The sequence below is a fragment of the Myodes glareolus genome, chromosome 5, assembly GCF_982192425.1.
Source record: "Myodes glareolus chromosome 5, mMyoGla1.1, whole genome shotgun sequence".
NCBI classification, from domain to species: Eukaryota; Metazoa; Chordata; class Mammalia; order Rodentia; family Cricetidae; genus Myodes; species Myodes glareolus.
In genome coordinates, this window is record NC_142030.1 from 40,304,664 (window position 1) to 40,331,406 (window position 26,743).

Here is a 26,743-nt window from a genome sequence, read left to right on the forward strand (position 1 = left end):
ATTCCTGTTTCTCATCTCATGGAAGTTCTTTGGCTTAGCCTTAGGGCATTCCCAGTCTAATCAAGAATCATTTACACCACAGGCCCTAAGTTTAGTCTAAGTTGTCAGGTCCCCTGGGAGGACCTGACATTGATATTCACTCTTGTATGGCCATTAGAATGTGCACCACACAGCACCTGAGCCATTTCCTACATAAGCCCCTATTGCTTTCTAGTAGAACACAAACCAAATCCTAGTTCACTCTGAAGCCTGCCTCATCTGTCCTCTTCAGCACTTTCCACTACTCTGGCCTGTTCTTCACTCCCAGGAACAATGGCTATTGCTTTATCCCTGTAGGCTTTGTAATCCTAGTGTAGGTATGTATGTACACGCATCCCTTTGGGTGTGTACATTTAGGTCTGCATGCACATGTGTGCATGCATGCGGAGACCAGAGGCCAACGATGAGCATCTTCTGTGACTCTCCAACTTAATTTTTGAGACAGTCTCTCAGTGAACCTTGAGCTCACATATTTTGGTATATTGGTGTGCCAGCTAGCCACAAACATCCCCCATCTCCACTTGCCCTAGCATTACAGAAAAGTAGCAAGTTCTGCCAATTCTGTGTGTTTTAGGGATTCAAATCCAAGACTTTGTGCTTACATTTCTACCATTTCACCAGCTGTCTCTTGAGTCCACATGCACTTAAATTCCTTTCTCTTGTTCTGGTGGCTCTGTGTCTAAGGTACACCTGCATCTGGCTGTCCCTCCTTATTTGTGACTCAGTTATACCAGGACAAACTCGGGGAGAAGGTCCCACGGGTGCACATGCATATTCAAACACATTAGCCTTTTGTCAATGTCAGAATTTTTTAATGGAAGGAAATACTTTTCTCTTTGACATCTGACTCCTTCACTAGCATGTAAGCTCTAGGAAGACAATGCCCAAGTCAGTCTTCATTGTTACTGCAGCCCTTCCCCTGGATGCCTACAACTGCTCTTGGGAAAGAGTGGGAACTTTATAAGTAACTGGAAATGAAGGATCCTGAGACAGGCTAGGTGCAGGAGAGATGAAGCATGCTTTCTTCTCTGACTAACTTATCTGAACAGGTTCATTCTGTCTTAAGTCATGATAAAAGCTGTTTGTCACACAGTGTTTCAATATAAACAGAAGAACGCAAAATTCTAAATTTTCATCTTTAGGAGATTAAATCTGCTACTATCTTGTTTTTTTTAATTGTGAAAAAGAGGGAAATGAGGAGAGATCAGAAAGAGTCCATGCGATAAGTTTTAGCTTTTACTGACATGATAAATCATCTTTTTTTCCATTCCAGCATATGAAATCCTGATTAATAGTTTGCTCAATCTATCAAGCTACATTTTGCAAGATGCACATACTTGAAAAAAGAAAAAAGTATTCTCTATTTGACACTGAAAATCACTTCTTAAGAACAGTCATCCTGAGGAGAAACAGCATGATCCAGGATGTCAAGAAAATGATAGAGATGGTCCTTCAGGCTTTGGAGGCTTTTCCCTCTTCTGCTGTTTTTACTGTGTCAGAAATTTAGACATCAGAAATTGACACTCAGTTCGGTATCAAACTGTGCATCCCACACTTCAAGGGCAATCGCACTGAAAGGGCATACTGGCTTAGCCTGCCTCCCTGCCTTCCTTGAAGACTGAGAAATTCAGGCCCAGGTACCTGGAAATGGATACTTTTTTTCCTATTCAATACCATTGTGAAATTTAAATTTTCACAGCATCATTCTCTCCCTTTCCATAGTGCTTTCTGGCATGATCTTGTTTAAAACAACAATTTCTTCACATAGTATTTAGCATTGAAGATCAAATCTAGCTCCCAAATTTAAGTTTGGGAATGGGCCCATGACACAAAGTAATATTCAGCCCCTGGAATGGTCTCAGATTTTCTTAAATCCTATAAAGCCCAACACCCTTCAGATTCTAATATCGACATTATTAACCTGTGCTGGCACTTCTTTGATAAATCCTTAAATAGCTATGGAATTTACAACGCCCATTTCTACAAATAAGGAAACTGAGTTTCATGAAGGCTGAGGTCACGAAGATCAGGATCTCAAAAAGATCAAGACCTGTATTGAACCTTTTCTTCTTAAAGGCTCACACATGACTCCTTTACTGGTCATTTACACACCATCTGTCTACATCCACAGCATGAAAAACAAACTATGAACAAATGAAACATGGACACTGCTCGTGTGTTCCAAGCTTATCAGCCAATTTTCAACCCAACCAGTTGATACAATAAAGAAAATCTAAATGCACTTTGCTAAATTTAATTGTTAGGGTTTCTGTGGGGTAGCAGAGTTTTTAAGAGCAAAGAAGATGCCTAGACCAAATCAGAATGTGTGTGTGTGTATGTGTTTATTTATTTACCTGATATAAAATACAGGAGTTTGGTTTTTTTAACATTATAAAACATTCATACTAAACTAATATTCCTCAATCAAAACAAAATAGTGAAGCATGGGGAGAAAACACATTAGAAACAAAAAATAGAAGAAAATAAGGAACTCAAAGGTGGGGGCGCGTAGTGGCAATAATGAAATCAGAGACTCTCCCTGCTTGTCACAGAGACAGATGCAAGCAAAGTAGCACAGATGCCAATGTCAGGAGCTGAAAGGCTGGCATGGCCCTGCTCTCTCCAGCAATTCTATTTTTATATAGTGACATTTGAAAAGCCAGTGTCACTTGGTGATTTGATGCTCACCCACCTCTCCACCACCCCTGGAGCACACTGGGTTTCCATGGTACTTATTAGCTGGAACAGCATTAGAGTGCAGTTGCTGGAGGCAAGGGCTGTCACAGACTCAGATGCAGAGCAGTGACGCCATACTTCTTGGAAGCTGAACCCTTTCCCTAATATTACATGCCCACACCTCAGAGAAGAAATGGCGGAAGAAAGACATCAAGGAAACAGAGCGCTTTGTGTGTCTTAGAAACGTTGGACCTTGTCTGCCTACTGAGAAAGCTGCAATTTGAGGCTTTCAGACAATTTGACATTACTTTTGAATCGTGTGCTTCTGTGTGTTTGAGCCACTGTTACAGACTGAATGCCATTTCCTCATTCATATGCCGAAGCCCAATACTTCAAAATGTAACTGCCATTTGGAAAGAGGATGAGAAGTGATCCAATTAAAGTGAGCTGAGCCTAATCCAATCACACAGATGTCTTTCCAAAAAGAGGGCTTTCAACATGTGTGGATATATTGGGCCAATGAGACAGGTCAGAAAAAAAAGAAAGAAAGAAAAAACATGGCTTCCAAAATCCTTGGATTTATAACCTATTGTAGTGATATTTTGTTTGTGCTATAACAAATAAAGCTTACTTGAAGATCCGAGTGCAGAGCTAGCCACATTAAAGCCAACAATAGAAGTCAGGCCGTGGTAGCACACATCTTTACTTCCAGCACTTGGGAGAGAGGAAGGCAGACAGATCTCTGTGAGTTCAAGGACACCTGGGCTACATGAGATTGAATCAATCTAAAAGAGAAACAGAGTCAAGCAGTGGTGGCTTACAACTTTAATCCAGGCACTAGGGTTGTGGAGATGGAGAGTGATCTGGCTGGACAGAGAAAAGAATATAAGGCGGGAAGAGACAGGAGCTCAGGATTCAGCCTGAGTTTTCACAGAGATGGCATTTGGTCTGACAACTGGTAGAAACAGGATTCTCCATTTAGTCTGAGGATTCCATAGCAGTAAGAACTAGTATCTGGCTACTCCGCTTCTCTGATCTTCCAGGCAAGCTTTATTTATTAGAACACAAACACAATCTCACCAAAGAGAGAACTGAATGTTCAGTGTCTAGGTCATCCAGTCTGTGGTCTTTTGTGCTGGCCGCCTGAGCTGATCACTATAGAGATGACTTGGTTAAGAACACCTGTTAGCCCTTTCCTGATGACCGAGATTCTGCCATAGTACTCCTCCCGGGCTTACAGTGAAAACCTTTGTCACTGGGGAGCTTTAATACTTCTAGGCTCACCTGTACTTACAGTTCCCTGGACTCTCATGGAGGCTTGGATGATGCTAAAGTATCAGGCCAAAGGATAGGACATCCACACAACACCATCACCCAAAGGTAGCTAGCAGAGTTCCTGCTCCCTGTGACTGGAGACTCAAGCAGGAGCACACCCTTAGGATTCTCTTAAAACTGTTTGGATAAACTTTGGTGTGTTGCTGATCTAGAACACAGGAGGCAGAGCAAAATGCCCTTTTAAAACTCTGACAATAATTTGAATTAGGGACCAATGAGAAGATTCACTCAATAAAGGTTCTTGCTGCTAAGCCTGAGGACCTAGATTTGAAAGGAACAACATGACACCCACAAAACCCCCAAAGACATTGATAATAGTGACTCAGAAAAAAAAGAAACTATTTTTGGGTATTCTGATCTACTTGTAATACAGTAAAATTCAGAAATCAGAAATTTTACTGAATTGGGAGGATCTGACAGCATTAAATGTAGAATTGGATGAACTTATAATTCCAAAGAAATTGAAGTTATTTGGGGAAGAAATTCCTTCAGAACTCCTCTTCATACTCTCATTTTTATAATCAATTCTCTCTCTCTCTCTCTCTCTCTCTCTCTCTCTCTCTCACACACACACACACACACACACACACACACTTACTTTCTGTATTCAAGAATGAAAACCAGTAATGTGTAAGGGGAGATATTTTTAGGGTTGGAAACAAGTAATTTCATCAAAACAGAAATACAGTAGTATGATTTCTTCAACCTATCTCATCAGCAATACACAAGAAACAAAAACGCTTCAGCAGAGAGAAAATAGGAGGGAAGGAGGGCTTGGGAAAGAGAACAGGTGGAAGCAGAAATCATTCGTACCACGCAAACTTTAGTCCCAGACATAGAAGCTCAGCTTTTGGAATGTCTGTCACAGAGACCCAGGGAATATGCTGTCCAACAACTTCAGTTCAAGAAGTCAATCTAATTACTGAGTTTCAGACAACCAACCAAGTAGAAGTTCTGCGGCATAGGTCAGCCTTCCCATTGGGTCTTCACTACTTTCTCCTTTTCCAAGGTGCTCTTAGAGCTCTCAGGAGTGAAGAAGAATGCAGATGTGATAACTATGCATTATGAAGCTCTCTGTAAAGAATTGATATGCTCGACGAGACTATTTTCTACCTTCCCACCAATCTCTGAAGAAAGCCTAGATCTGATGAAATGACTCCCTCTAGTTCACCAGAATAAGCAACTCATGGTTTCAAGAAAGTGGTAGCAGCCCAGTGGAGATGGAGCCATAGTAGACCCAGTGGAACCCAGTGGAAATGGAGCCATATCCCAGAATGAGGAACTCATGGTTTCAGAGAAGGTGGTAGCAGCCCAGTGGAGACAGAGCCATAGACAACATCTGTATTTCTACCTCTGAGTCCACTCTCAGATACCCAAGAGTAGCCACACTGCTAATCATACACTGCTCCTCAGCCACCCTTCCCAAATCTTGTAGAAGGCACTGATCTGGAAGAAGAGCCATGCAGTGCTTTTAATGAATCACCTTTCTTTCTGAATCCCTCTCCTCTAATAAACGGTAGCAATCTTTCTTGATCGGGAACCAACCACCCAACGTTCCTAGCACGAAAGCCCCTCTTTGGTGAAGGTCAAGAGATTCCCTTAATTGCATGCCACTAATAATCGAAGATTAAAGTGAACTTCTCAGCACAGAAGTGGAAAGAAATCGAGAGGACAACTAGAGCACTCCTCTGAAATGTGATCTATTTTAAAGCGATTCAATTCATACCTTACAGCTGATATATGGGGAATAGAAGCTGTTCTGCTGGGGGAACAGGATATTGTATTTGGCAGAGGGATAATTCTGGAGAAATGTGAGAAAATTCAGTGCTAAAATTCAGCAGAGTTTTTGAGTTTAGAAGTCTCAGTAGCCAGAGATCACCTTCTCCATGGTTTGAATGTGGAGAGACACTGCTTTCTGCATAAAGACCTCATGGACCAGCAACTTAATTCAATTTTCACAACGGGAGTGCAGTGCATAAAGACAGTCTGCAGTGAGCAATTAAAGTCTTCATATCCTAGCACTTAGATACACAGGTATTTTATGGCAAGCAAGATGAGGAGAGCTGGCATTTCTTGTGAACAACATTCTGCCAATGTATGAAATACACTGCAGAAGACCAGGGAGGTGAGAGGGGCATGTAGCAGTTGCACACGTTTGGATGGGTTCCAATCTTGAAAATGAAGATGAGACACCATACAAATACCATGAAAAAATCTAGTTTTGACAAAAAGTGATATATCTATAGAGCTGAAGTCTGATAAAAAAAATGATTCTGTGTGTTCTTTAAGACACCATTTCAGTAAAAATGCCCAAATAACATGTATATATTGTAGCATGCTAGCACCCAACACCTGGGAAAGACCATTCAGTCAGTGGTACATAGCCATCTCTTCAAACCACCATTGTTTCCAGCCAATACATCTAGGGGAAAGACTTCATGCTTTCCTTTTAAAAAGACTAGGCAAGGCAGTTTCTGAAGCCTAATGGTCATTAACCTCCTCTTTTCAAGGTTCACACCTATGTGTTATCTAGTCATTTAGATACAGTGGTACAGCTAGGACTTTTACGACACTCAGCCATTTGTAGACCACGGCAAGTAATAGCACTTCGTTATTTATCATAAATTGCTCAGAGTTGCTCACACTGAAAGATGAGCCTCAGCGTGGTACCACAGAAGGATGAAGGAGAAACACAGACTCAATAAAGATTCTTCTAAAACCCAGATCTCCTTCCTTGCCTTCCTTTCCAAAACAATTATCCTCTGGTTAAATACACAAAGCTACTAAGATTTCCATTTGCCTGTGTCAACAAAAACAACTGAAAATATCCAAGCAAATAACACCAGTATATGTCAATTGACATATTAAAAGCGTGGATGTCAGTGGAAATTATCTGATCCATGGGAAATACCATAGATGAGATACCTTTGCTATTACTGCTGATTTAGCATTCACACTCAAAACTTTGGAGAAGTGACAAAGAGTCTCTCCTTTCCTTAGAGTGAGTTCTCATCATGGAGAGGAACTCGAGAGGCCACAACCAGGAGCAGGACAAGGAAGTGACAGTACCTCTGATATGTCCAGCAGATGCCAGGTCTCCATGGGCAGGGCATGCTAAAGATACCCCAAAGCTAACTTACTGAAAATTACTCAAAGACATACTCCCTGATCTGTGCAGGATATATTTAAGTATTGACTTCACTCCACTGCTGCTTCAAAGTGCTGCACGAAGCAGTGGAATCGCTGTGCTTCAAGGATGCTTAGTTTATCCATAGTCACATCAACACAGCCCTAGATTTAACCCAAAATAACAGCTTTCCAATATCCAAAAATTTGAAAGAGGAGATACTAGGAGAATAACAAGAGGAAGCCCCTGATTGCCTGTCTTCACCTGAATTAACCTGTGACTGTGTTCCAACTTCACAGAGGCAAAGCCTCCTGTGTGGATGGATTGTCGTGTGAGTGCACACGCACATGCGTGCATGCATGCGCACACACACACACACCCTTTCTGATTCCATCTGGGATCCTCTTCCCAGAGCCCACTCAGCACCTCTGGGGATAAAATGCTGATGTGGCATAGCATTCAGAAGGAATGCTGGTTTTGGTTCCCAGGCTGCATTCATCATGTGGGTAAGACCAAGAGATGAAAGATGATGGGGTCTGTGCAATATGAGGCTGGCTCACGGTTTTCTGGAAGGCTCCTATCATAGATGGGAGAACTGCATGTGGGTATTTACAAATCACCAACTAAAGTTAGTAATGCCAACCACTTTGTTGACCATAAAGAATCTACCGAGGAAAGCTAGATCCATCACCCCTACCAGTTTCTCCAGTGAAGGTACTGCAAAGCTCCGTCTTGGTTTATTACCTAAGTTTCTTCCCTTGCCCTCGCTTCTGTATTTCTCTGTCCAAAAGAAATTCTCCTTAGTACCAACGGCTCATTTCTGAAATCGTCTGACATACTTTCATGTTGGAAATACACTTCAGAGATTATGCAATCTCTCATACATACATTCCTTTTCTCAACAAAACCACAGATTTAAATAGTGAATTGGCTTTCTTATCCATGTCAGTTTCTATTGTCAGTTTAGTACAACTTAAAATCACCTAGGAAGAACTGCCTTGCTTGGACTGGCCTATAATCAGGTCTAAAAGAGAATTTCTTGGTTGATGACTGATGCGGAAGGGTCAGCACACTGTGGACTGGAGTGCACCATCACCAAACAGCTGGCTTTGGCTCTCTGAGAAAGTTAGCTGAGTAAAAGCCAGAGACCAAGAGAGTAAGCACATTCCTCTATGAGTTCTGCTTCAAGTTCCTGGTTTAATTCCTGCTCTGATATCCCTTAATGATGGTTCATGAGCCAGAAGTATAAGCCAAGTAAGTCCTTTCTTACCCCAGTTGGTTCAAGTATTTCATCACAGCCATGAGATACAAATTAGAACACTTGCGAATTATGCACCTTTAAATGCAGAGTTGGTATAAAGACACTATAAAAGCATGCAAATATATATGAGAAATATGTGACTTATACTGTTTAAGAAGCATTCCTGATATAAATGAAGCTAAGTTTGACTTAGATATCCATTCAGAAAAGCTTAAATCATAAAGGGGTGTGACTGACTGCATGGAACATCCTCTTGGCTCAGATCTTTGAAATAAAAGTCAGAAAGACTGTCTGAATCTTGTAGACTGTAAGGAACAGCAGTTATGGTCTAGGGTCTACAAATGGGAAAACTCTTAAGAGCTGCTCACAATGTGAATTGGCATTGGCAAAAGTCACAGTAAGGAGCTAAAATAATTAAAATTTGTGTTGATGTATATAAAAAAATGGACCAAAGGAATGCATATGGATATATTTTATCTAATTAAATGTCTCCTGTAAACAGCACCCAAAACAATATGCAAAATGTGAGCAATGGGGCTAAGTTCCTTACTCCCTAAAGGCCATCAATATCATGAATTTTCCTAGTCAAACATTATATAAATAGAACCACATTGCCATTCCGGTTCTTCTTGTTCCGCATTGTGACTGGGAGATCTTTGTGGAACTTTGAACACAGCTTATCTTTTGCTCCCTCCAAATGGCTACTTTCTTCTGGCTCCTGGTCCATGCAGTGTGCCTATCTGTAGCTCAGCTTACTAGTCTGTCAAATCTGAAAGTGGTTCACAGTCCTTAGCAAACATCTGGGTTAGTCTTTCCACAAATTCACTCATTCGTTGGATGTGAGCCTTCTAAGATCCAACAGGAACATTTCTTCTGGCAATTCTCCTCTCACCTTTAACAAACACGCAAATACCAAACGTGACTTAGCTTCTACTGGCTACTTCCATCCTTAAAAACAATGCTGAAGACTGATGAACATCTCCCGACTGCAAAAGTCATTAACGACTCACTAAATGTCCATAATTGTCCCTGTCCATAAAAGATCAAGGCTAGGTTAAACCACAGAGATTCCAAGAAGGTGGTAGCAAAGGAGAATACAGTTCCCAGCAGGGCCTCAACTCATCAATCCCTTCGTGCTGACACCATCATTTAAAACACAGATGCAAATGACAAAAAATGAAACATCTACAGAAAAACAGCATCAATAACCACCCAAATTAAGCTACTGTGTGAGGATTATTCTTTACTACAACAGCTGAACCACTTGTGATTGCAGAGATAACTCAGGTCATTAACTAAAATAGAAGACATAGAATAGTACAGCAGAATAACTTGATTCTCATTAAATAATCTAGAAATATCCACTAATGCTTAAAATGGCTTCTTTAAATTTGGTTGCTTGCTAAATATTAAACATATCTTTAAATCTATAAAGCTTAATGAAATTTGACATCTTATTTAATTTTCTACCATAAGTAGTTGTGGGTAGTAGTAGTAATAATAATAATAATAATAATAATAATAAAGATTTTTCCATTTCCTAAGATACTTAAGATCTTAAAAGACTAATGTCATTAAAACCAAATCTAATGGCCTCCTAACAACACCTTATATAAATAAAAATTTATTTTCTAATTTCTTTACTTAATCTAAAATTATATAACTTAAAATGAAGCATACAATGCCAAATATTTGATAGAATTTAAAGCTTCCCTTTGGCCAAATATCTATATGAAAAGTCTGCCTTTTGAAAAATTATACACACTATATATATTGCGATTTTTTTTATATTAACTTGAGTGTAAGGCAATACTGGTACTAATTTCCTTTCCAAATATAAATATATTCTTCTTTTAACCTGCTCAATTTCTCCCATGGTCATTTTTCAAAATATAATCTACTTAGTTTTAATATAAACCACAATTAATTCATTGGTTTGTAAAATATTTAATATATTACTTATTCACAGTTATAAGAACAATTGAACATAAACATTGCTGGAAGCTAATACAATAATACTGGTAAACATCACTCACTTCTGAAAGGGAGAATTCTCATATTGATTCTGACTATTCATTTATCAGTAATTAAATATGAAGACAAAGTATCATACCAAAAATTCAGTTAAGCGTGATTCAATTAAAAATCAGCATTTATTATAAATAATTATTCACATCATCATGTTCTTTAACTAATAGAGCTTACCACCATGCCAACATCAGCTTTTCTTCAGCAATAAATTTGGGCAAGGAATTTTCCTGCCTTGTTTCTTTTTTTTTATTAAATGTATTCATTCATTTTACATCCCAGCCACAGTTTTCCCTCCTTCCTCTCTCCCATTCCTTGCCTTCACGATGTCTTTGTACCCCTGCCTGAAAGGTCTCTTCCTTTATTTCTGTTCCTAAGAAGGGCAGACCTCCAACGCATGTCACGAAGCATCCTGCCCCACTTCTTTCTGACAGAATTGTCATTCTTCGTCTATTTATTCATTTGACTCATGGCATCTTGGGTCTTGATGGTAAAGTTTTCTAATGTTAGTCTGCCTCTGGTTTTCAAAACAGCTATTCAAAGATTGTAACACAAACTTCCTGATTAACTAGTTTCCATTTTCCTGTTTGTGTATATATGTGTGTATTAGAAGTAGGGGTCATTTATAGAGTCAAGTTACTGTACGAATATACCTCCAAACATTCTGTAATTTTTCATAAGTTTTGCATTAATAGTCTCAATTCTCTTTCAATTTATCCAATTAATATTCTTCTCATGTATAAATAAAAAGGACCCGATATACAAATAAGAAATAATGAAGTAACGTGTGGGTCTGCTTTGTGATGTCTTTTGATAAATACCATGTCTCATTAATATTCCACGTAGATCTTATGGACGGTTGATGGTAGTCACTTTATATTTTGGGACTTTGGTATTTCCTGGTACCCATTATTTATTTATCAAGTACTCCTTCTATATTGCTGATCACCCCCAAGACTTTTCAACTTAAACTTGTTCCAGTCATATCACAGGACCACTTCCAGGTCAGTTCATTATTCACATGAATATACTAAGCATATTTGAATCTATCCTTAAAAATACTTAAAAAGACAGATGAAGAATGCCAAGGTAACACAAACTGTCTTGGCTCACAGGAAGACTCCACATGGCCACCCTCATTTTCATTGTTACCTAAGTCTCAAATTTCTTCCAAGACTGGGATCCCGTGAATGAACAATACTCCCACAGCTTAAAGTAAAACGTCATATAGAACTAAAGTAAACTTGACCTCAAAATGATGTCAGCTTTTCTTTTGGATAGAACTATTAACCTATGGTAATTCACATGGATGATCACATTTTAGGCTGTGTGTAGTCTTGGGAAAGTGAGACAGACCAGTTACTCTTAACAATTTTTATTAAAGGATTATAGTAAGATATTGCTACTATCACAATACTATGACATATTAATGCTTAAGTGATTGTATGTACCCATAGACACTGTTAAAATTCTGTAATTAAGCTTAATTCACAACTTGGTTTTGCAGAACTGTCTCTGGCTGACCCTTTTCATTCTCAGGAACAGCAACCTGTGTTTGTGAACAGTAACTAGCCTTCCTCAATGCATTAAAACTTATAACAACAGCAAGTGAAGATGAAGTTTCCAACAGACAGACTTCATAACAGAGATTTTCCAAAAATATTATTAAGGTTCTCCAGTACAGACACATATCTAAAAAAGGTCTTCCATGGAGAAATAAACCTGTTTGCCCTCCAGAAATTCATTTATTGCAGCTGCTAAGATGGGAGCAGAATATGGTGTAAATATTCCCTATTTTCACTTAAATTCTGCCCAAACTTTAAGGACCTGGTGACAATGGGCTGTGCAAGGATGGCACAAAATGGGTCCCTGGAGCACTGTGTCTTTTGATCACCAGATCATTGTGTGCTTCAGACTTGCGGGAACAGTTTCACTCATTTTCTCCCAAATTTCAGTTTGTCTCTGTGTTAAACTTATGCCCAAATGAATAAGAACTGAACCAACCATACAATGGATTAGAAATGACTGACTCCCAGGTTTGGGGGAGCTCACCAACTCTAGATCAACAGCCGAGAAGCCTGCATGGGATTGAACTAGTCTCCCCTGCCCCCCGCATGTGGGCTACAGTTGTATAGTTTGGTCTGTTTGAGGGGCCCCTGGGTGTGGGACCAGGACCTGTCCCTGGTGCACCAGCTCGCTTTTTGGAGCCCATTCTCTATGGTGGAATGCCTTGCTCAGCCTTGATGTAGCAGGCAGGGACTTGGTCTTGCCTTAACTAACTCTGCCAGGTTTTTCTGGCTCCCCATGGGAGGCCATACCCTTTCTGAGGAGTGGATGAGGGGTGGACTGGAGAGGAAGCAAAAAGGTGGGGGAGCAGGAGGAGGGGAAGGAGGGGGAACTGTGTTTGGTATGCAAAATGAATATTTAAACAGAGAGAGAGAGAGAGAGAGAGAGAGAGAGAGAGAGAGAGAGAGAGAGAGAGAAATGGCAGACTCCTGTTTCTGAACAATTGGGAGTGAGGAAGATTCCTGTACAGCCTCTTCCTGGGCAAGCTGTGGTATGACAACAGAGATGCAGGACAGCAAACAAGCTCCAGCATTTCAACTCAGCAGAGTGACTAGTGTGCTTTTGCGTCTACCCTCAAAGAGAAGCAACAGAGTGACTCATAGGAGTGGTGTAGAGTGAGGCTATGTCTATCACTCTCAGGATGTCACGGGGGGAACTTTAGGTTATGGAAATACGAATCGGTATTCTCAGTTGTGCAGTCCCTTAGTATAAGAAACAAAGATACAGAGCTTGTGGCTGTCATTGTCGTTATCGTTGTTGATGATAAGCATCTCTGTAGTGGTTCCAATGATTGTCTCCTTCCACAAAAGTCAGTTTTCCCGTATCACTCTCTTTACCTAGCTGCCTCTGATCACCTTCTGTCCTTCGGAGAGGCACGTTCACCCAGACACAGTGGAAAGGTCAGCCTCGTGGTGCTCCACATAACTCCGCAGCTGCCAGGTGAATTATTATTTTACTGACATGGTTGGGGTAACAAATGTCCCTGTGCCAGTGTTATGACAATTATGCAATTTAGCTAAATATTATGTATGGAAGCCAATGATACATAATTGTGGAAATGCAAGGTAATTGTAGTTTCGATTAAATCGTAGTTGAATGTTTTGAAGAAACTCCAAAAGGTGAGGTTATTTCTTTTAAGGAAAGAAATTACCTGAAATTAGATGGGCTAGGAACGAAGCTTTAAATGGTTCCCAGGGAACATATTACAGTGTCTGTGAAAATCATTCGCCTGTCAATTCCTTCACTACTGTGCCTTGTTGTGTCTTTTTTTATATATTTACTTTTTTTAAGACTAGATCTTGCAATAAAGTTCAGGCTGGCTTTTAACTCAAGCTCCTGTCTTGACCTCAAGAGATAGGAACACAATTATGTATCGTGCCATCCAGCTTCTTCTCCAATGCCTTAAAAAGAAACCAGTAATTAGTGGGAGGTACCTTGGAAACACATGCTATTCTTAAACAAGTGGATACATAGTCAAGAATAAACTATGGCCCCAAATCAAGATATGGGAAGAATGAATCTATATTGTTTAATTGTCCCCTTCCTTCCTTCCTTTCTTTTATTCCTTTTATTTTTTTGAGACAGGATGTTATTATGTAGTCCTGGCTGGTGTGGAGCTTTCTATGTGGACCAAAGTGGCCTCCAACCTACACAGATCCAAATGCACAAACCTCTGCCTACTGAGTGTTGGAAATAAAGGCATGTGTCAAGACACTTGATGGATAACTATCTCCTTTTTAAGCAATGATTTCTATAAACTTTCTAAAATAAAAAACAACAACAACAACAACAAAGAACATTTAGGGCTTCAGAGCAAATGTTTAATAAATGAATATAAGAGATAAAATGTATCACATAAGCTATGAAAATACATGAAAGTATATCACATATTCAATTGTACAATTGCAGTGTTGAATCAAATAAATGCAATCAAAACTAATGTTATATAAGCCAATATCGTGTAGAAAAATAAATTGTCAGTAATAGTCCATCAGTATTTTAGATAAATTTCTAAAGTATCATAGCAGCTAGTAGTTCAGTTATGTAAGGGGAAAGATAAGTTTTAACTTCCTAAATAAACTAAGGAAGTCCAATATGCCTTAGAAGGAAAATTTATTTAAAATATTATACAAATCTATGAAATGTCAAATAAAAATAAAAAAGAAAATACAAACACAAACACACACACACACCCAAAAAATAAAAAAACTTGAAATGACATGGAGTTAAATGTATATATTTAAGACAATTTTCTGCATTGAGAGTAGTATTTGTACTATAATAAAGAAATAAAGGTATGAACAGCAAACATACAGTTAAGATCCTGTAAGAAATAGTCCACCATAGTCATTCTTCAGTACAGTAATGGACAGGGGTATAGGAAGGAATGACATTCTGGGAGGATAAACTGTTTTCCCTGACAGGTGAGCAGGGAAACCTATGCAGGCCTGCTATCAGCCTTAGATGAGCCCACAACCTTTGCTTTTCCTTGGTTGCACAGGCCTACAAGGAATGCTCTCAGGTAAAGACAGTACAGTGTCTAAGGGCTCAGACTTTGCCAGTACTATTTTTCAAGAGAACACCGTGCTGTTCTTTCCCAACACGGAACTCTGAAGACACAGTCAGACTGATGTGAATTTCAGTTCTCTCCAAAAGTGATCCCAAATGCATTTAAAAGACTTACATTTATGCTTCACCCTCTGCTTTTCTATATTTCAGGGCTAATTTTTGTCTTTCATTTCAGCATCTCTGATAGACTATTGAGACATGTTTTGGCTCTCAATATGAGGATTTGATAGAATGAGTTTTTATGATAGAATGAGTTGAAAGCCATCTTTGTTTCACTGTGGTGTAACCAGAAGGAGGCTTGGAAAATCCAGAGGCAAAGGCAACTTCGTCTCACACACACAATGGCTCTCTGGAGACAGCACTGATTTCAGATCTGTACCAGGACTTCTGATGTGGTTCACAGTCATCTTAGAGAGCCTGAGTCCTTCAGTAGCAGAAAGTGCCACAAGCCAGCTTGCTTGCTGCTGATTTTGATTTTAGTCTATTTTCTTCCTCACAAGTTTGCAAGTAAACAGTGTGTAGTTTTAGACATCTATTTGAGCTCAAAAATATAGGTGGCTATCCTCATAAATCAAGCTTTCAAGATTCTCCACTAACAAGATAACCTCCAACCCCTACTACAGTTCTCTAAGATGCAAAAGGGATGCTGAAAAATACCTGTTCTCATTGAAGTAAGACTAAATTCAAAAGAGCCCACAATGCAGTCTGGAAAAGCTATGCCTATCCCCACATTGTTATTGCTGTTGTTTTATTTCTGGTTAGGATCACAAAATGAATTATACGTGCCTCAAAATTCAGAGCGTAATAGGCTGATGCAGAAAACCCCATAATCCTGCAGTAATGACAAAGAAAACAAAAACATATTCAGAAAGCAACACAAGCTCATATGAAAAATAAATTCAATTTTACTTCATAAAAAAATTGATCCTGAGCTCTAAGTCCTTCCATTTTTGCCACCGTGCATTTATGAGGTCACTACCTTCTCTGCTAAGAGTCTTCTGAAGGTCTTGACTTGTGTATATAAGACACAGGCTTAACTTTTTAAATGAATTACAACCGAGGCTGCTCATGAAGCCACTGAGCACTCTGACTGCAAGAGTGAACATTCTGAGAAGAAAAATAAGCAACTGATGTGAGCAATGGCTCCTTTAAAATCACAATTAATGTGATTTGGTAGACCTTTACTTAATTAGATGGTAAAGTGAAACCACCATCATGCCATGTTTAAACACCAAAAGGACATTTTATCTTCAAATTCCTTCTCTGAGTGTACTATTCAATATTTATGATCTTATTCATGAGAATTCACTATAGATCCATTCAAAGATGACTGGAAGAACAAACCATTAACTTACTTTGAACTTCATTAGCGGCCTAGGCTTTCTTTTATCCCACCTGTTAGCAGCGCTTCCAGCTAGGTAAAAGAATTCCAATAGTCCAGAACAACCCCTGGTTGCATTGGCAGTAATACAGTCAAGTTTGAAATCGGAAGAAACAATCCCAACTTCCATCAAGTGTTTGTACATTTTAGAAAATCACTGTTCTCTATGTGTAGTGCATGGTCTCTTTTGACTCTAAAACACTTATTAATCTATACTGTGGTTATGAAACTACTTCAAGAGAATCATATTGAATTAATCTTACAATAGCAGCATGTTTAAGATATTTGTTCTCAAATGAATCTAAAGAAAAGGACAGCTCTGTGTCACAGAAAAGGCAAGAAGTTCCAGAGATGCAGGGAATTTTGGTACAACCCATGATTCAAGGGTTGGAGTCAGGAAGCTAGAAGTCAAGTGCCAAACTCTCTTTGTTTGCTTACTGTTTAAGTTGTCTTACTTTTTGCCTCTGTCCATCATCAAAAAATAAGCCCTTCACATAACAAGTAATGTGAATAATAAAATATTCTTTTCTTTGCAAAAGTTCAGTTAACCCTCGGCCATTGAACAGTCGTTACCTTTATCAATAAACAAGCTTCTACTCAAAGAGCTATGAAGATTTTACAGATAGCAGCCACCACATTTCCAAAGAGGAGCACAAATGTATTCATCCTCTAAGCTATGAAATGTTCTCAGAAAGCGAAAGCATGGACATTGAAGAATATTTGGCTTAGCATCCTCTTTCACTGCCTTCAGGTGCCACAAAAGAAACCAGAATGAGCATTCTGAACAGTGGGGGTGGGGAAGCAAAGGAAGAAACAAACCTACTAAAATATAGTGATGGGTGATATGCACAAATACATTTATCATCTGGGAACTTGAATGCCATAACCCAAACAAGTTAACAATTTGAATGACAGCTACTTGGGCCATGATGCAGCCTCCTATAACAGTGCTGATAATCCCACACACGAAATATCTCCCATCTTGCTAATCAGTCAAATATCTCACATGAAAAAATAAACTGTCCCTTGAATGACTATATAGCCTACCCATATAACTCCATTTTTTATGGAAATTACATATGCCTTTCATTAAATTGTCCCCTCTTAGTGCAACTAAACCAGGCCATTAACTGCTAGATCTGCATACTTGCATTTTCATCTCTTCACTCACCTTTTTTAAAAGATGTCAGACAGGGAAAGATCTGAACCCTAGTTACAAATGAAACAAATACGGCTGGCATGGCTATGCAAGCACTGAGACCCTTTCCTTAAGGCACAGAGTCCTGTCAATAACCATGACTTATTAAACAGGCTGCCATCCACTCCCTTCTACTGAATGTAGAACAAGATCATGGAGGGGCAGAAATAATTACCTTGGGCTCTTCTTTAAAGACCATCTCAGAATGAAAGGTAGGAAATCAATACAGAAAGGACAGGGAAATGCCCCTACTGTGCTCCCCACAGCCCCCGAGGGGTAAGAATTAGGGCCACAATCCATTATTTATATCAACTGCTGCAGAATAGATGAAAATTCTAAGGTCTCCAACATAGATAGGAACCCATTTCAGTGCAATAAATGTGCTCAGAAGCACCACCAACCCTTCATCCGGCCACAACACTCAAGCTAGATTTGTTGAAAGGCGCAGGAGCACCCTCCCTCCTCTGGAAAATGTGCTCTCAGAAATCACCACTTCAAGCAAAACAGGGGGAAGCTGCAAGGGGCCGGCTCTACTGATTTTCTGGGTTATGGCAGAAACCTTTCTTCTCTTTGCTTTCCTGTTTCCCACGGACCATTCGGGAGATAGATGCAATTTTCTAAAGCAGTGTAAAAGCACAAGTCTCTGTCCCCTGGCCTTTACTTACAAGTGCACAACAATAAAAAAAAGTCACAAATGTTAAATAACACCCTAGATAAGATCAGGGGTCAGGAAACTAAAATAATAATAAAATAATAATAATAATACTGAAAGCAACCATCACATTCCTACCAGCACTGAGCAGTGAAGAACACTTTTTCTTTTTCCCAGATGTTACAGCTCAAAACATGAATACTAAGGGCAATATATCCAGACCGGTTTTTTTCTTTTCTTTTCTTTCTTTCTTTTTATTTTCCTTTTTCTTTCAGAATGGCTTGTCTTGGAACTTGAACTGACATACTGGGGGCTTGTCCTGAATAACCTTCACAGGTTGCACAAGTGTTTTCTGATCCGGATCCTCAGGCACAAACAGAAGATTCCTGGGATTTCTGTTCACTAAGCAGAGAGGGTGGGGTGGAGGTCAATTAGTTACCTGCAACGTTCATATAAATAGAAAGCACACCGCTCCAAAGAGAAAGCAACCATGTTTAGGGGTTACACTGGCCGCTATTGGCACCGACTGTGCCAGGTTGAAATGCGATACCCAAAGGGTAGCATGTTACATTGTACTAAGTCAGGTCCTAGTCTGCTCATCATCTGCAGGGTGGGAGAAAGAGATCAGGTTTACACCCCTCACCCATCTGGGAAGGGAACAAAAGCAAAGGCTTGGCACAACTGAAAGGGGGAAGGAAAAAAAATCCTTCTCCTTCTCCAGGACCCTGGGGGCCGCAGCTCTGCAGCGTCCCCTTCGCATTTCCTCACTGTTAACTCACTCCACTGGCCTTGGACACAATTTCCACACCTGGAAATGGCCAGGGACAGGCTGAGGGGAGGGGTCCATCTGGGAGCGCCTCATTTTCCTACCTCTCCCAATGGCTTCTAATTAACCCTTCCTAGTCGCTGCCCGGCAGAGATACTGGAAGAGTCGACAGCTACATCCCATGGACACCACTACCAAATACCTGCATCAGATCTTCACCCCCACACTGGTCATAACTTCCTTTTGTGGGCTATCATAACCAGTTTGGGCTGTGCTTAGAAAAGCTTCCCACAGGAGGGCGGGAAGGGTTGGGTGCACCGGAAAGGGAACAGTCTCATCCCTGCCCAGGCCACTATGGAGAATACAACCTGGACTCACTCTCAAGTCTGCAGTGAGGAGCTTTTGCATTCGTTTAACCCTTTTAAGGGAGTCAGGAGTCTATTCTTATTTGGGACCCGCTGAAGTAGGAGCCCTGGCTACTCCTCTTGCCTGATGCCCCTACTCCACAAACAGACACAGCAGAGACCCACACCTTTGGCCCCCTTGAGGCCATTTTTAACCATGCCTCACACTCTGCCCCAAACCGGGTATTGGAGAAGTGGAAACCAGAAGAAAAGAGCCAGAAAGCAGAAAGAAACTCGGCAGTAAATCACTGCTGAGACAAGAAGTCTACTTACGAAATTTGGGGCTGGTGCTAGTTTCTGGGGTGGTGGTAGTGGAGGAGGTGGAAGAGGGTGAGGAAGAAGAGGCGGCCGCGGCATCCTGAAAGGGTGACAGGGTCCAGGAGGGAGTGGAATCGTGGAGGTAGGAGGAGGTAGCATACGCCGCAGTGGGCCAGGAAGGCATGGCCTGCGTACTAGGGGCTCCTGGCATTGGGGGTCTGGAGCCTGGCGTGCTGCTACTGAAGAAAGGGACCGTGGTGGACAGGACCGTCGGGGGGACCGCAGTGTTCCGTGCCGTGGTAGAGCGCGGGCTACCCCGCATGGGCACCCGGTGCCCAGGGAAGCGAGTGGGCGCCCGCGTGATGGTGGTCAAGCGGGTGGTAATCCGGTTAGGCGTCCTGGAGGAGGCGGCGCCGCCGGCAGAGGGGGTGGCGGGGGACATGGTGGAAGTGGTCGTAGTGGTGGTTTCCATAGCCTTGGGGAAGGAGCTGGGCTTGGAGAGAAAGAAGGGGTCCTGGCCCATTCCCTTGGAGTCCACCAGGTCCGTGGGCACGTACTCCTTGACGGAGCCCACCACGATCCATTTAAGCAGCATGAGGCTGAGCCCAAGGCCGATGAAGCCGATGAACAGAGGCACCACGCACAACCACGTCTGCTGCCGGTTCCACACGATGCAGTCGCTACAGCGTAACTCCCGGGGGGGCTCGGCCGCCCCTTCTCCGCCGCCGTCCGGGCCCCCGCCCGCCGCCGCCGCAGCCGCCGCGGTGCCCTCCTCGGCCGAGGCGGCGGCTGCCGAAGCGGCACCAGGTGGCGAGGCAGCGGCCGCCCCTTCACTCATCCTAGGAGCCGGTCTTCACCTTCGCCCCCCCGAGGGCCGCGCCAGAGGCATGGGGCCGCGCGGGCCGGGCGCGGGCGCGGGCGCGGGCTCCGGCGGCGGCGGGCTCCGGCGCAGGCAGCGGCCGCGGCGGCCGCATGCAAATCGGCTCCCTGCCCCCACGCCCCTCCCCCCGAGAGGCGGGCGGCGGGCGGGGAGGAGAGGACGGGGGAGGGGACGCGGGCCGGGGAGGGGGCGGCGAGGAGCGCGGAAGAGGGGCGAGACCGGCCCCGGCGCCGCCGGCCGGTCAGGGAGCGGCGGGGCGCGTCTGTAACCCGCCTAGCTGCCTCCTGCGCGCCGGGGTCCCCCGACTGCTGATGGTGCTGATGCTGCCGCTGATGCTGATGCTGATGCTGATGCCGCTGTAGATGCTGCCCGCCGCCTGTGTGCACTCCAGCCTCGCCGGCATCCTGGGGCGCCGCGCCCGGCTCGCTCCCTGGGGCACCTGGCCGCGCTGCCGCTGCCCCCACCTCAGAGCCTCACGTCGCCCTCAGGGGTCCGGGCGGGCAGCCGTTTGATGCCCGGCACCGGCAAGCGGCATTCCGACACAGGGGGCCAGCCTGGCAGCCACTCGCCTAGCCCGGCGCGGTGCGATGCTCAGTAGCTGCTCGGCGAGCCCGGGCGATGAGGTGCACCTGTTCTTCAGCCGGCCCGCAGCCAACCCTCGGTCAGCGCTCTCCGGGAGAAACCAATCCTAGCGCAGCGCAGAGGGCGAGCAGCCGGGCTCGCCTCGCTCCCGCCGCCCGCGGCTCTACGCAGCCACTGCCGCTGCCACCCCTGAGTCAAACTCCGACAAGCGACGCCGGCGCTGGCGCCCGGGAGCGGGGGACCCGGGGGCGCACCCCGACCAGCATGCAGAGGATTCCAAACAGCCTCGGCGCCGCTGCAGGGTTGAACAGGAGAGTAGAAACCGGCGACCGCGACGGGGCGTCCGGGGCGACACTGATCCCCCCCCACAGCGAAAGGCTGCTCCAGGCGGTTTCTCGCAGGCAGCCAAGAGGGTGCGGGTGTCTGTTCGGAATCGCCGCGGACTGGGTGGGATTCGGACAAGCGCCTCCCACCAACACCTAATGGTGCTTTCTTCCAGTGCGCTAGATAAATAAATGGTGCGAGCGGACCCTCATTGGAGATGTGTGGCACCCGCAGGTCGGGATCTGCCTTGTGCGGGTCTCTGTTGAGGATCCTGCGGGGTCAGAGACTGAAGCTGCTTGGAGAAGACGCAGGGGCGTGATAGGTGGGAGGGCGCCTCTGAGCTCCCCTGCCCCGTCGTGGTACAGCTGGACGGAGAGCTACGTTCTCTTCGGAGTTGCCAAGAGATGCTGCTGAAAAAGATGCTTCTGCAATCATATCTCCGAGCCATTAACTTAACCTTTTAAGAAGTATTGTCTTTTATAAATGTAGGTACGCCCTAGTACACACGTCACAGAGCAAGAAGCAAAAATGAGAAAAAGATCCTGCCTAATATCTCAAATTACGTGGCCGGTTTCTTCTCATGGGTACAGAGAACCAGGAGTCTTTCCAGTATCGGGTGCTTTGTGGTACCTCCCTGAGGAACCGGGTGGCACAGAGAGGGATGAGCAAGAGCCGGTACTAATACACGCTACTGGTGTAAAGCTATGTTTCCAAACACTATCCAGACTCCTGGGTTAAGGTGGAAACGAAAGAGGCGATTTTTAAAATTTTATTTCTTTACTTTTACACGCGCCAAGAAAGAATGGGGGCTTAGGAATGGCAACTTCTTAATAGTCTCTCTGGCAGCACTGCCTGGGAACGCTGGTGCAGACAGCATTCTTCTGTTCTGTGATGCACTCGGCAAAGATGAAGTTTCCTGGGTATCCATTTTATTTTATTCACAGGTGAGGATGGAAAAGCGAATGCGACTCTGAGGAGATGGCAAAGTGCAGAGAATGCGTTCAAACAGGAAGCCCGTGGGGAATTGTGCCTACCAGAGTTCTTTGCACTGGCGTGATTAATAAATTATTTTTGATGGCAGTAATGTGGCTGTCACCTCTTTTAGCTCTAACACTGAGATTTCTCCCATAGGAAAACCTTTGGTTTTTAATTTGACAGAACATGCCCTAACCTAGCAGTGCTGAATTATGGCGCCGAGAACTGCAAACGGGGGAGGGGGGGGAGTTGAAGCCATACTCTTGGCTTTCTAATGCAAGGCATGAGTAAAAATTAACCCAGCCTTAACCTTCTGTGGGCTGCCAAGCATCTGCTCTCTGCCTTTCTCATGCAGTAAATAAAAGCCTTTCCACATTACAGTAGGTACTGCTGTTGACGACTTGAGAAAGATTTCTTTCTGCACTTAGTTCATCACCATCCCACCCCCAGTATTCTGGGTTCTTTGCCTTCTTCCTCCCCCACTGGAAAAAAATCCAAATCGCAGAGAGGTGCTGTAATGCTTCTGTGGGTAAATGCTCTCTTCCTGAAACCACACTTGGACAGTGTCCACATTCTCTTCACTGTGTCCCAAAGGTTTTTTTTTCTTTTTTTTTTTTTTTTACTTCTCTTTCCAAATTCTCTCTCCTTCTCCTTGCTACTCGGCTCTAAGAGCTTATTCATAGTTCCCTATTGAGTTCATACTTTTCAGGAGCACAAGCCACTGTACTCAGCATCAACTATTCTCACAGGAAGCATCCCCAGTGGGAGAAGGCAGGGGAGCCCAGTGCCAAGGCATTAATAATTTTCCATTAGGGAGCAGGTTGTAATGGGCCATCTAGAAATGGTTAGTAGATGGAACCATCCTCAGGGTGGAGGTGTACTGTAAGGCTTTCTGGAGGTAGGTGGAAAGCATTTGGACTGGAACTGGGGAAGTGCATCCACAATAGTCAAGATCAAGTAGTGGGCTCTCTTGCTCCTAAGGGGCCAAAGGTAGTCTGTTATCTGGAACAACTTCGAGGTGTTGACAGAGGTTTCTGTCCCACCCAGTCCCTCAGTCATTCAGTTCCCAAAAAAAAACACACAGAGGCCTACATTAATTAAAAACTGGTTGGCCTATTAGCTCAGGTTTCTTACTAACTAATTCTCACATCTTACATTAACCCATAATTCTTGTCTGTGTTAGCCACATGGCTTGGCACCTTTCATCAGCGAGGCAGTCTCATTTTTCTTCCTCTGTGTCTGAGTAATGACTGCAGACTGACCCTTTCGTCTTCCCAGAATTCTCCTTTTCTAGTCACCCCACCTATACATTCTGCCTGGCTACTGGTCAATCAGCATTTTATTAAACCAATACAAGTTACATATCTTTACAGAGACAAGACCATTGTCCCACAGCATAGAGGCACCAAGAACACAAGCCTTCGAGAAAATGAGAGATTTTATCGATGAGGTTAGTTGAGACAGGAAGACTCACTCAAAGCATAGTCTGTAGACTAATGTCTAGTTCCAGAAGAAAAAAATAGCTGAGCACCAGCATGCGTTGTTCTGTTTCCTGTGGCTGCAGTGTGAGCAGGTAGCTCCAGACTTGGCCACCAGACTTGCCTGAGTGTATGATCTGCATCTTCATGCTGTGGCAAGACCAACACCTTGTTTCCTTAAGCCACTTTAGCCAGCTATTCCATCAAAAAAAAAATGAGAACAGCAACTAGGACACCTGCCTGCTTCCGATGACTCATAGTTTATTGAAGCCAAGCACTATGATAGCTTCACATGAAGACTCAGTTTCAAGTTAGATCTGGTCATGATTGAAAGCACCTTTGGGCCAGCTTTCTCAACTATAAAATGGAGCTGCTACTTAATTTTGTGGAAATGTATTACTAAGCAGATATTCACCTGTGGTGTCTTTGAAGCATGGTCAGCAGCTACTTCTCTGAGTCAGAGGAAACTCAGTTCTTTCAAAGACTCTAAATCTCTAAGCTCAGAAACACACGGCCATTTACTTTCTGTCATTGCAATAAGATTGTCTTAAAGGATGCGACCCTTACTAAATATTCTTTTTTTTTTGTAATTTTATTAAATTATAAAAAGTTTCCATTTACGCCCCTCCTCCCAACGCCCTCCCACTCCCCCTCTCCCTCTCCTCCTCCCTCTTTGTCCCCTAGGGAAGTCAGGGTCTCCTGCCCTGTGGGAAGTCCAAGTTCCTCCCCCCTCACTCCAGGTCCAGGAAGGTGAGCATCCAAACAGACTGGATCCCAAAAATCCAGTATATGCAGAGGAAACCAGTCCCAGTGTCATTGTCAATGGCTTCTCGGAAAGACTGCAGGCCAGCCACATTCAGAAAATCCGGCCACATTCAGAGAATCTGGTTGGATCACATGCTCGTTCAGTCACGGTCCATCTGGCCTTGGTAAACTCTCATTAGATCCGACCCCTTGTATCAGTGGGTGATAGTATCCCTCGCAGTCCTTCGTCATTTTCTTCCTCCTTTTGCTCCTCGTTTGGATCTTGGGGGGCTCAGTTCGGTGCTCCAACGCGGGCCTCCATCTGTATCGTCATCCAACGCCAGATGAGGGATCTATGGTGATAAGCAAAATATTCATCAGTATGGTCACGGGCCAAGGCCGGTTCAGGCACCCCCTCCTCTGTCCAGAGAACAATCTGGGGATCTCTCCTTGGACCTGGGATCCCATATATAATCAAGTTTCCTGTAAACTCTAATATGACTCCCTTAGTTGAAATATATTCTTCCCTGATCCCACATTCATCCTTCCTCCCTTCCCCCCATCCCGGTCAACCGAGATTTCTCCATTCCTCCCCTACTCCCTTCTCTCTAACCCTCTCCCCTTCCATCAACCCTCCCATCCCCCCCCCCATGCACCCAAGGTTACCTGGGACTCTTGACTATTTCCTACCTTACTAAATATTCTTGATCGAGAACTGCAAGGTTGGGAGTAACCACTGGCCAAACACTTCCAATCTGTTATCCTACAAAATAGTCCAGCCTCCCAAGTCACTTTATTCTTATCAGAGCTCATAAGAAGGTATTCCTACTTCGGGAAGCCTGACCAGCCTTGGAATGGCAGACATTAAGAGACTTTAATTTTGAGAAAAATTTTGACTTTATAACTTTTCCTCTTTTTTTTTCCACCTAGCTCATTCATCATGAACCAGATGTGAGGCTTGAAGGATAGAAGAGAGAGCAGAGACCGCTTTTCATGGAGTTTATATTGTAGGGAAAGTGACTGACAGCAAACCATAGCAACCAAAAATAAACCCTAGAATATCAAGAATAGAGAACTGTCGAATGGGTCCACAACGAATAAGCTTTCTTGGCACAGTTATAGTAGGTATCCTTTGTGTAAATATCTCTAACTGATTCACCATTGTCCTTTTTTAATGCCAGAGAACTTCACATTCCTACCATTGAATGGCAGAGTTCTCTATTAGCTGTGAGATCAAATTATACTTCAGTCACTTAAAAGCCAGCCTGTCTCACAGACCCCAGTGATTCTCCATATTGCTCTCTGGAGTCAAGTTTAGAAGCAGGTGTGATACCTGGACACATCTCACAGTATAAACGTTTTATAATTGCTGAAGCTTGCCGCCTTCTGCATGACCGTAATCAATTTTCTTTTTACCTCTTAACTTAGGCTGAGCCTAGTACTGTGTCTACAACTATAAAAGTTCTATAGAAATTGTGATGACCTTTCGAAAATAGAAATATCTTCATTTTTTCTGTATCTCTCAGTAATGACCTCACCTATTTCTTTGGACTCTTCATCAACTCAAAGTATAAGATCGACCGAAAAGGATACCAGAAAATCTTCCTGTAGAAAAAGCAGTCTTCACAACATCATGAGTTCATGGAATTTTCCAGTGCATCATGCCATCAATAAAATGAACGATAATTTACGTGAGTAATCCAGAACAAACATCAGAGAGTGGAAAGGTGAGGAATTCCAGCCAGATGTAACTATACTCAAATTGAAAAAAAAAAAAAAAGAAAATACATTATCCAAAAGTCTCATGCATTTGGAATGTGAGCTAATGAATTTAAGTTATATTATAAATTAAGCACTGACCAGATCAGAATGTGGAATTGGTAGTTTAAATGAGGTACTAAGAAAAAAAATATGGTGGTGAATTTCAGATAGAGTTGGGATAGGACAATTTCTAAATAGGTTAAAATTTGGGCTTTTTTGGAAGTGCATGTATTCACCAG

General features: G+C 43.0%; 1 protein-coding gene across 10 annotated transcripts in view; it reads right to left on the reverse strand.

Moving 5' to 3' along the window:
* Nrg3 (neuregulin 3) overlaps window positions 1–20,637 on the reverse strand; it is a 1,014,491-nt gene extending 993,854 nt beyond the window's left edge. For all 10 annotated transcript variants that reach the window (XM_085687869.2, XM_085687868.2, XM_085687873.2 and 7 more), the window contains exon 1: window positions 19,776–20,637. In XM_085687869.2, coding sequence (XP_085543995.2) covers window positions 19,776–20,598 — 823 coding nt within the window. In that variant the 5' untranslated portion in view covers window positions 20,599–20,637. The remainder of the gene's footprint in view (window positions 1–19,775) is intronic.
* Window positions 20,638–26,743: the final 6,106 nt, after the last annotated feature.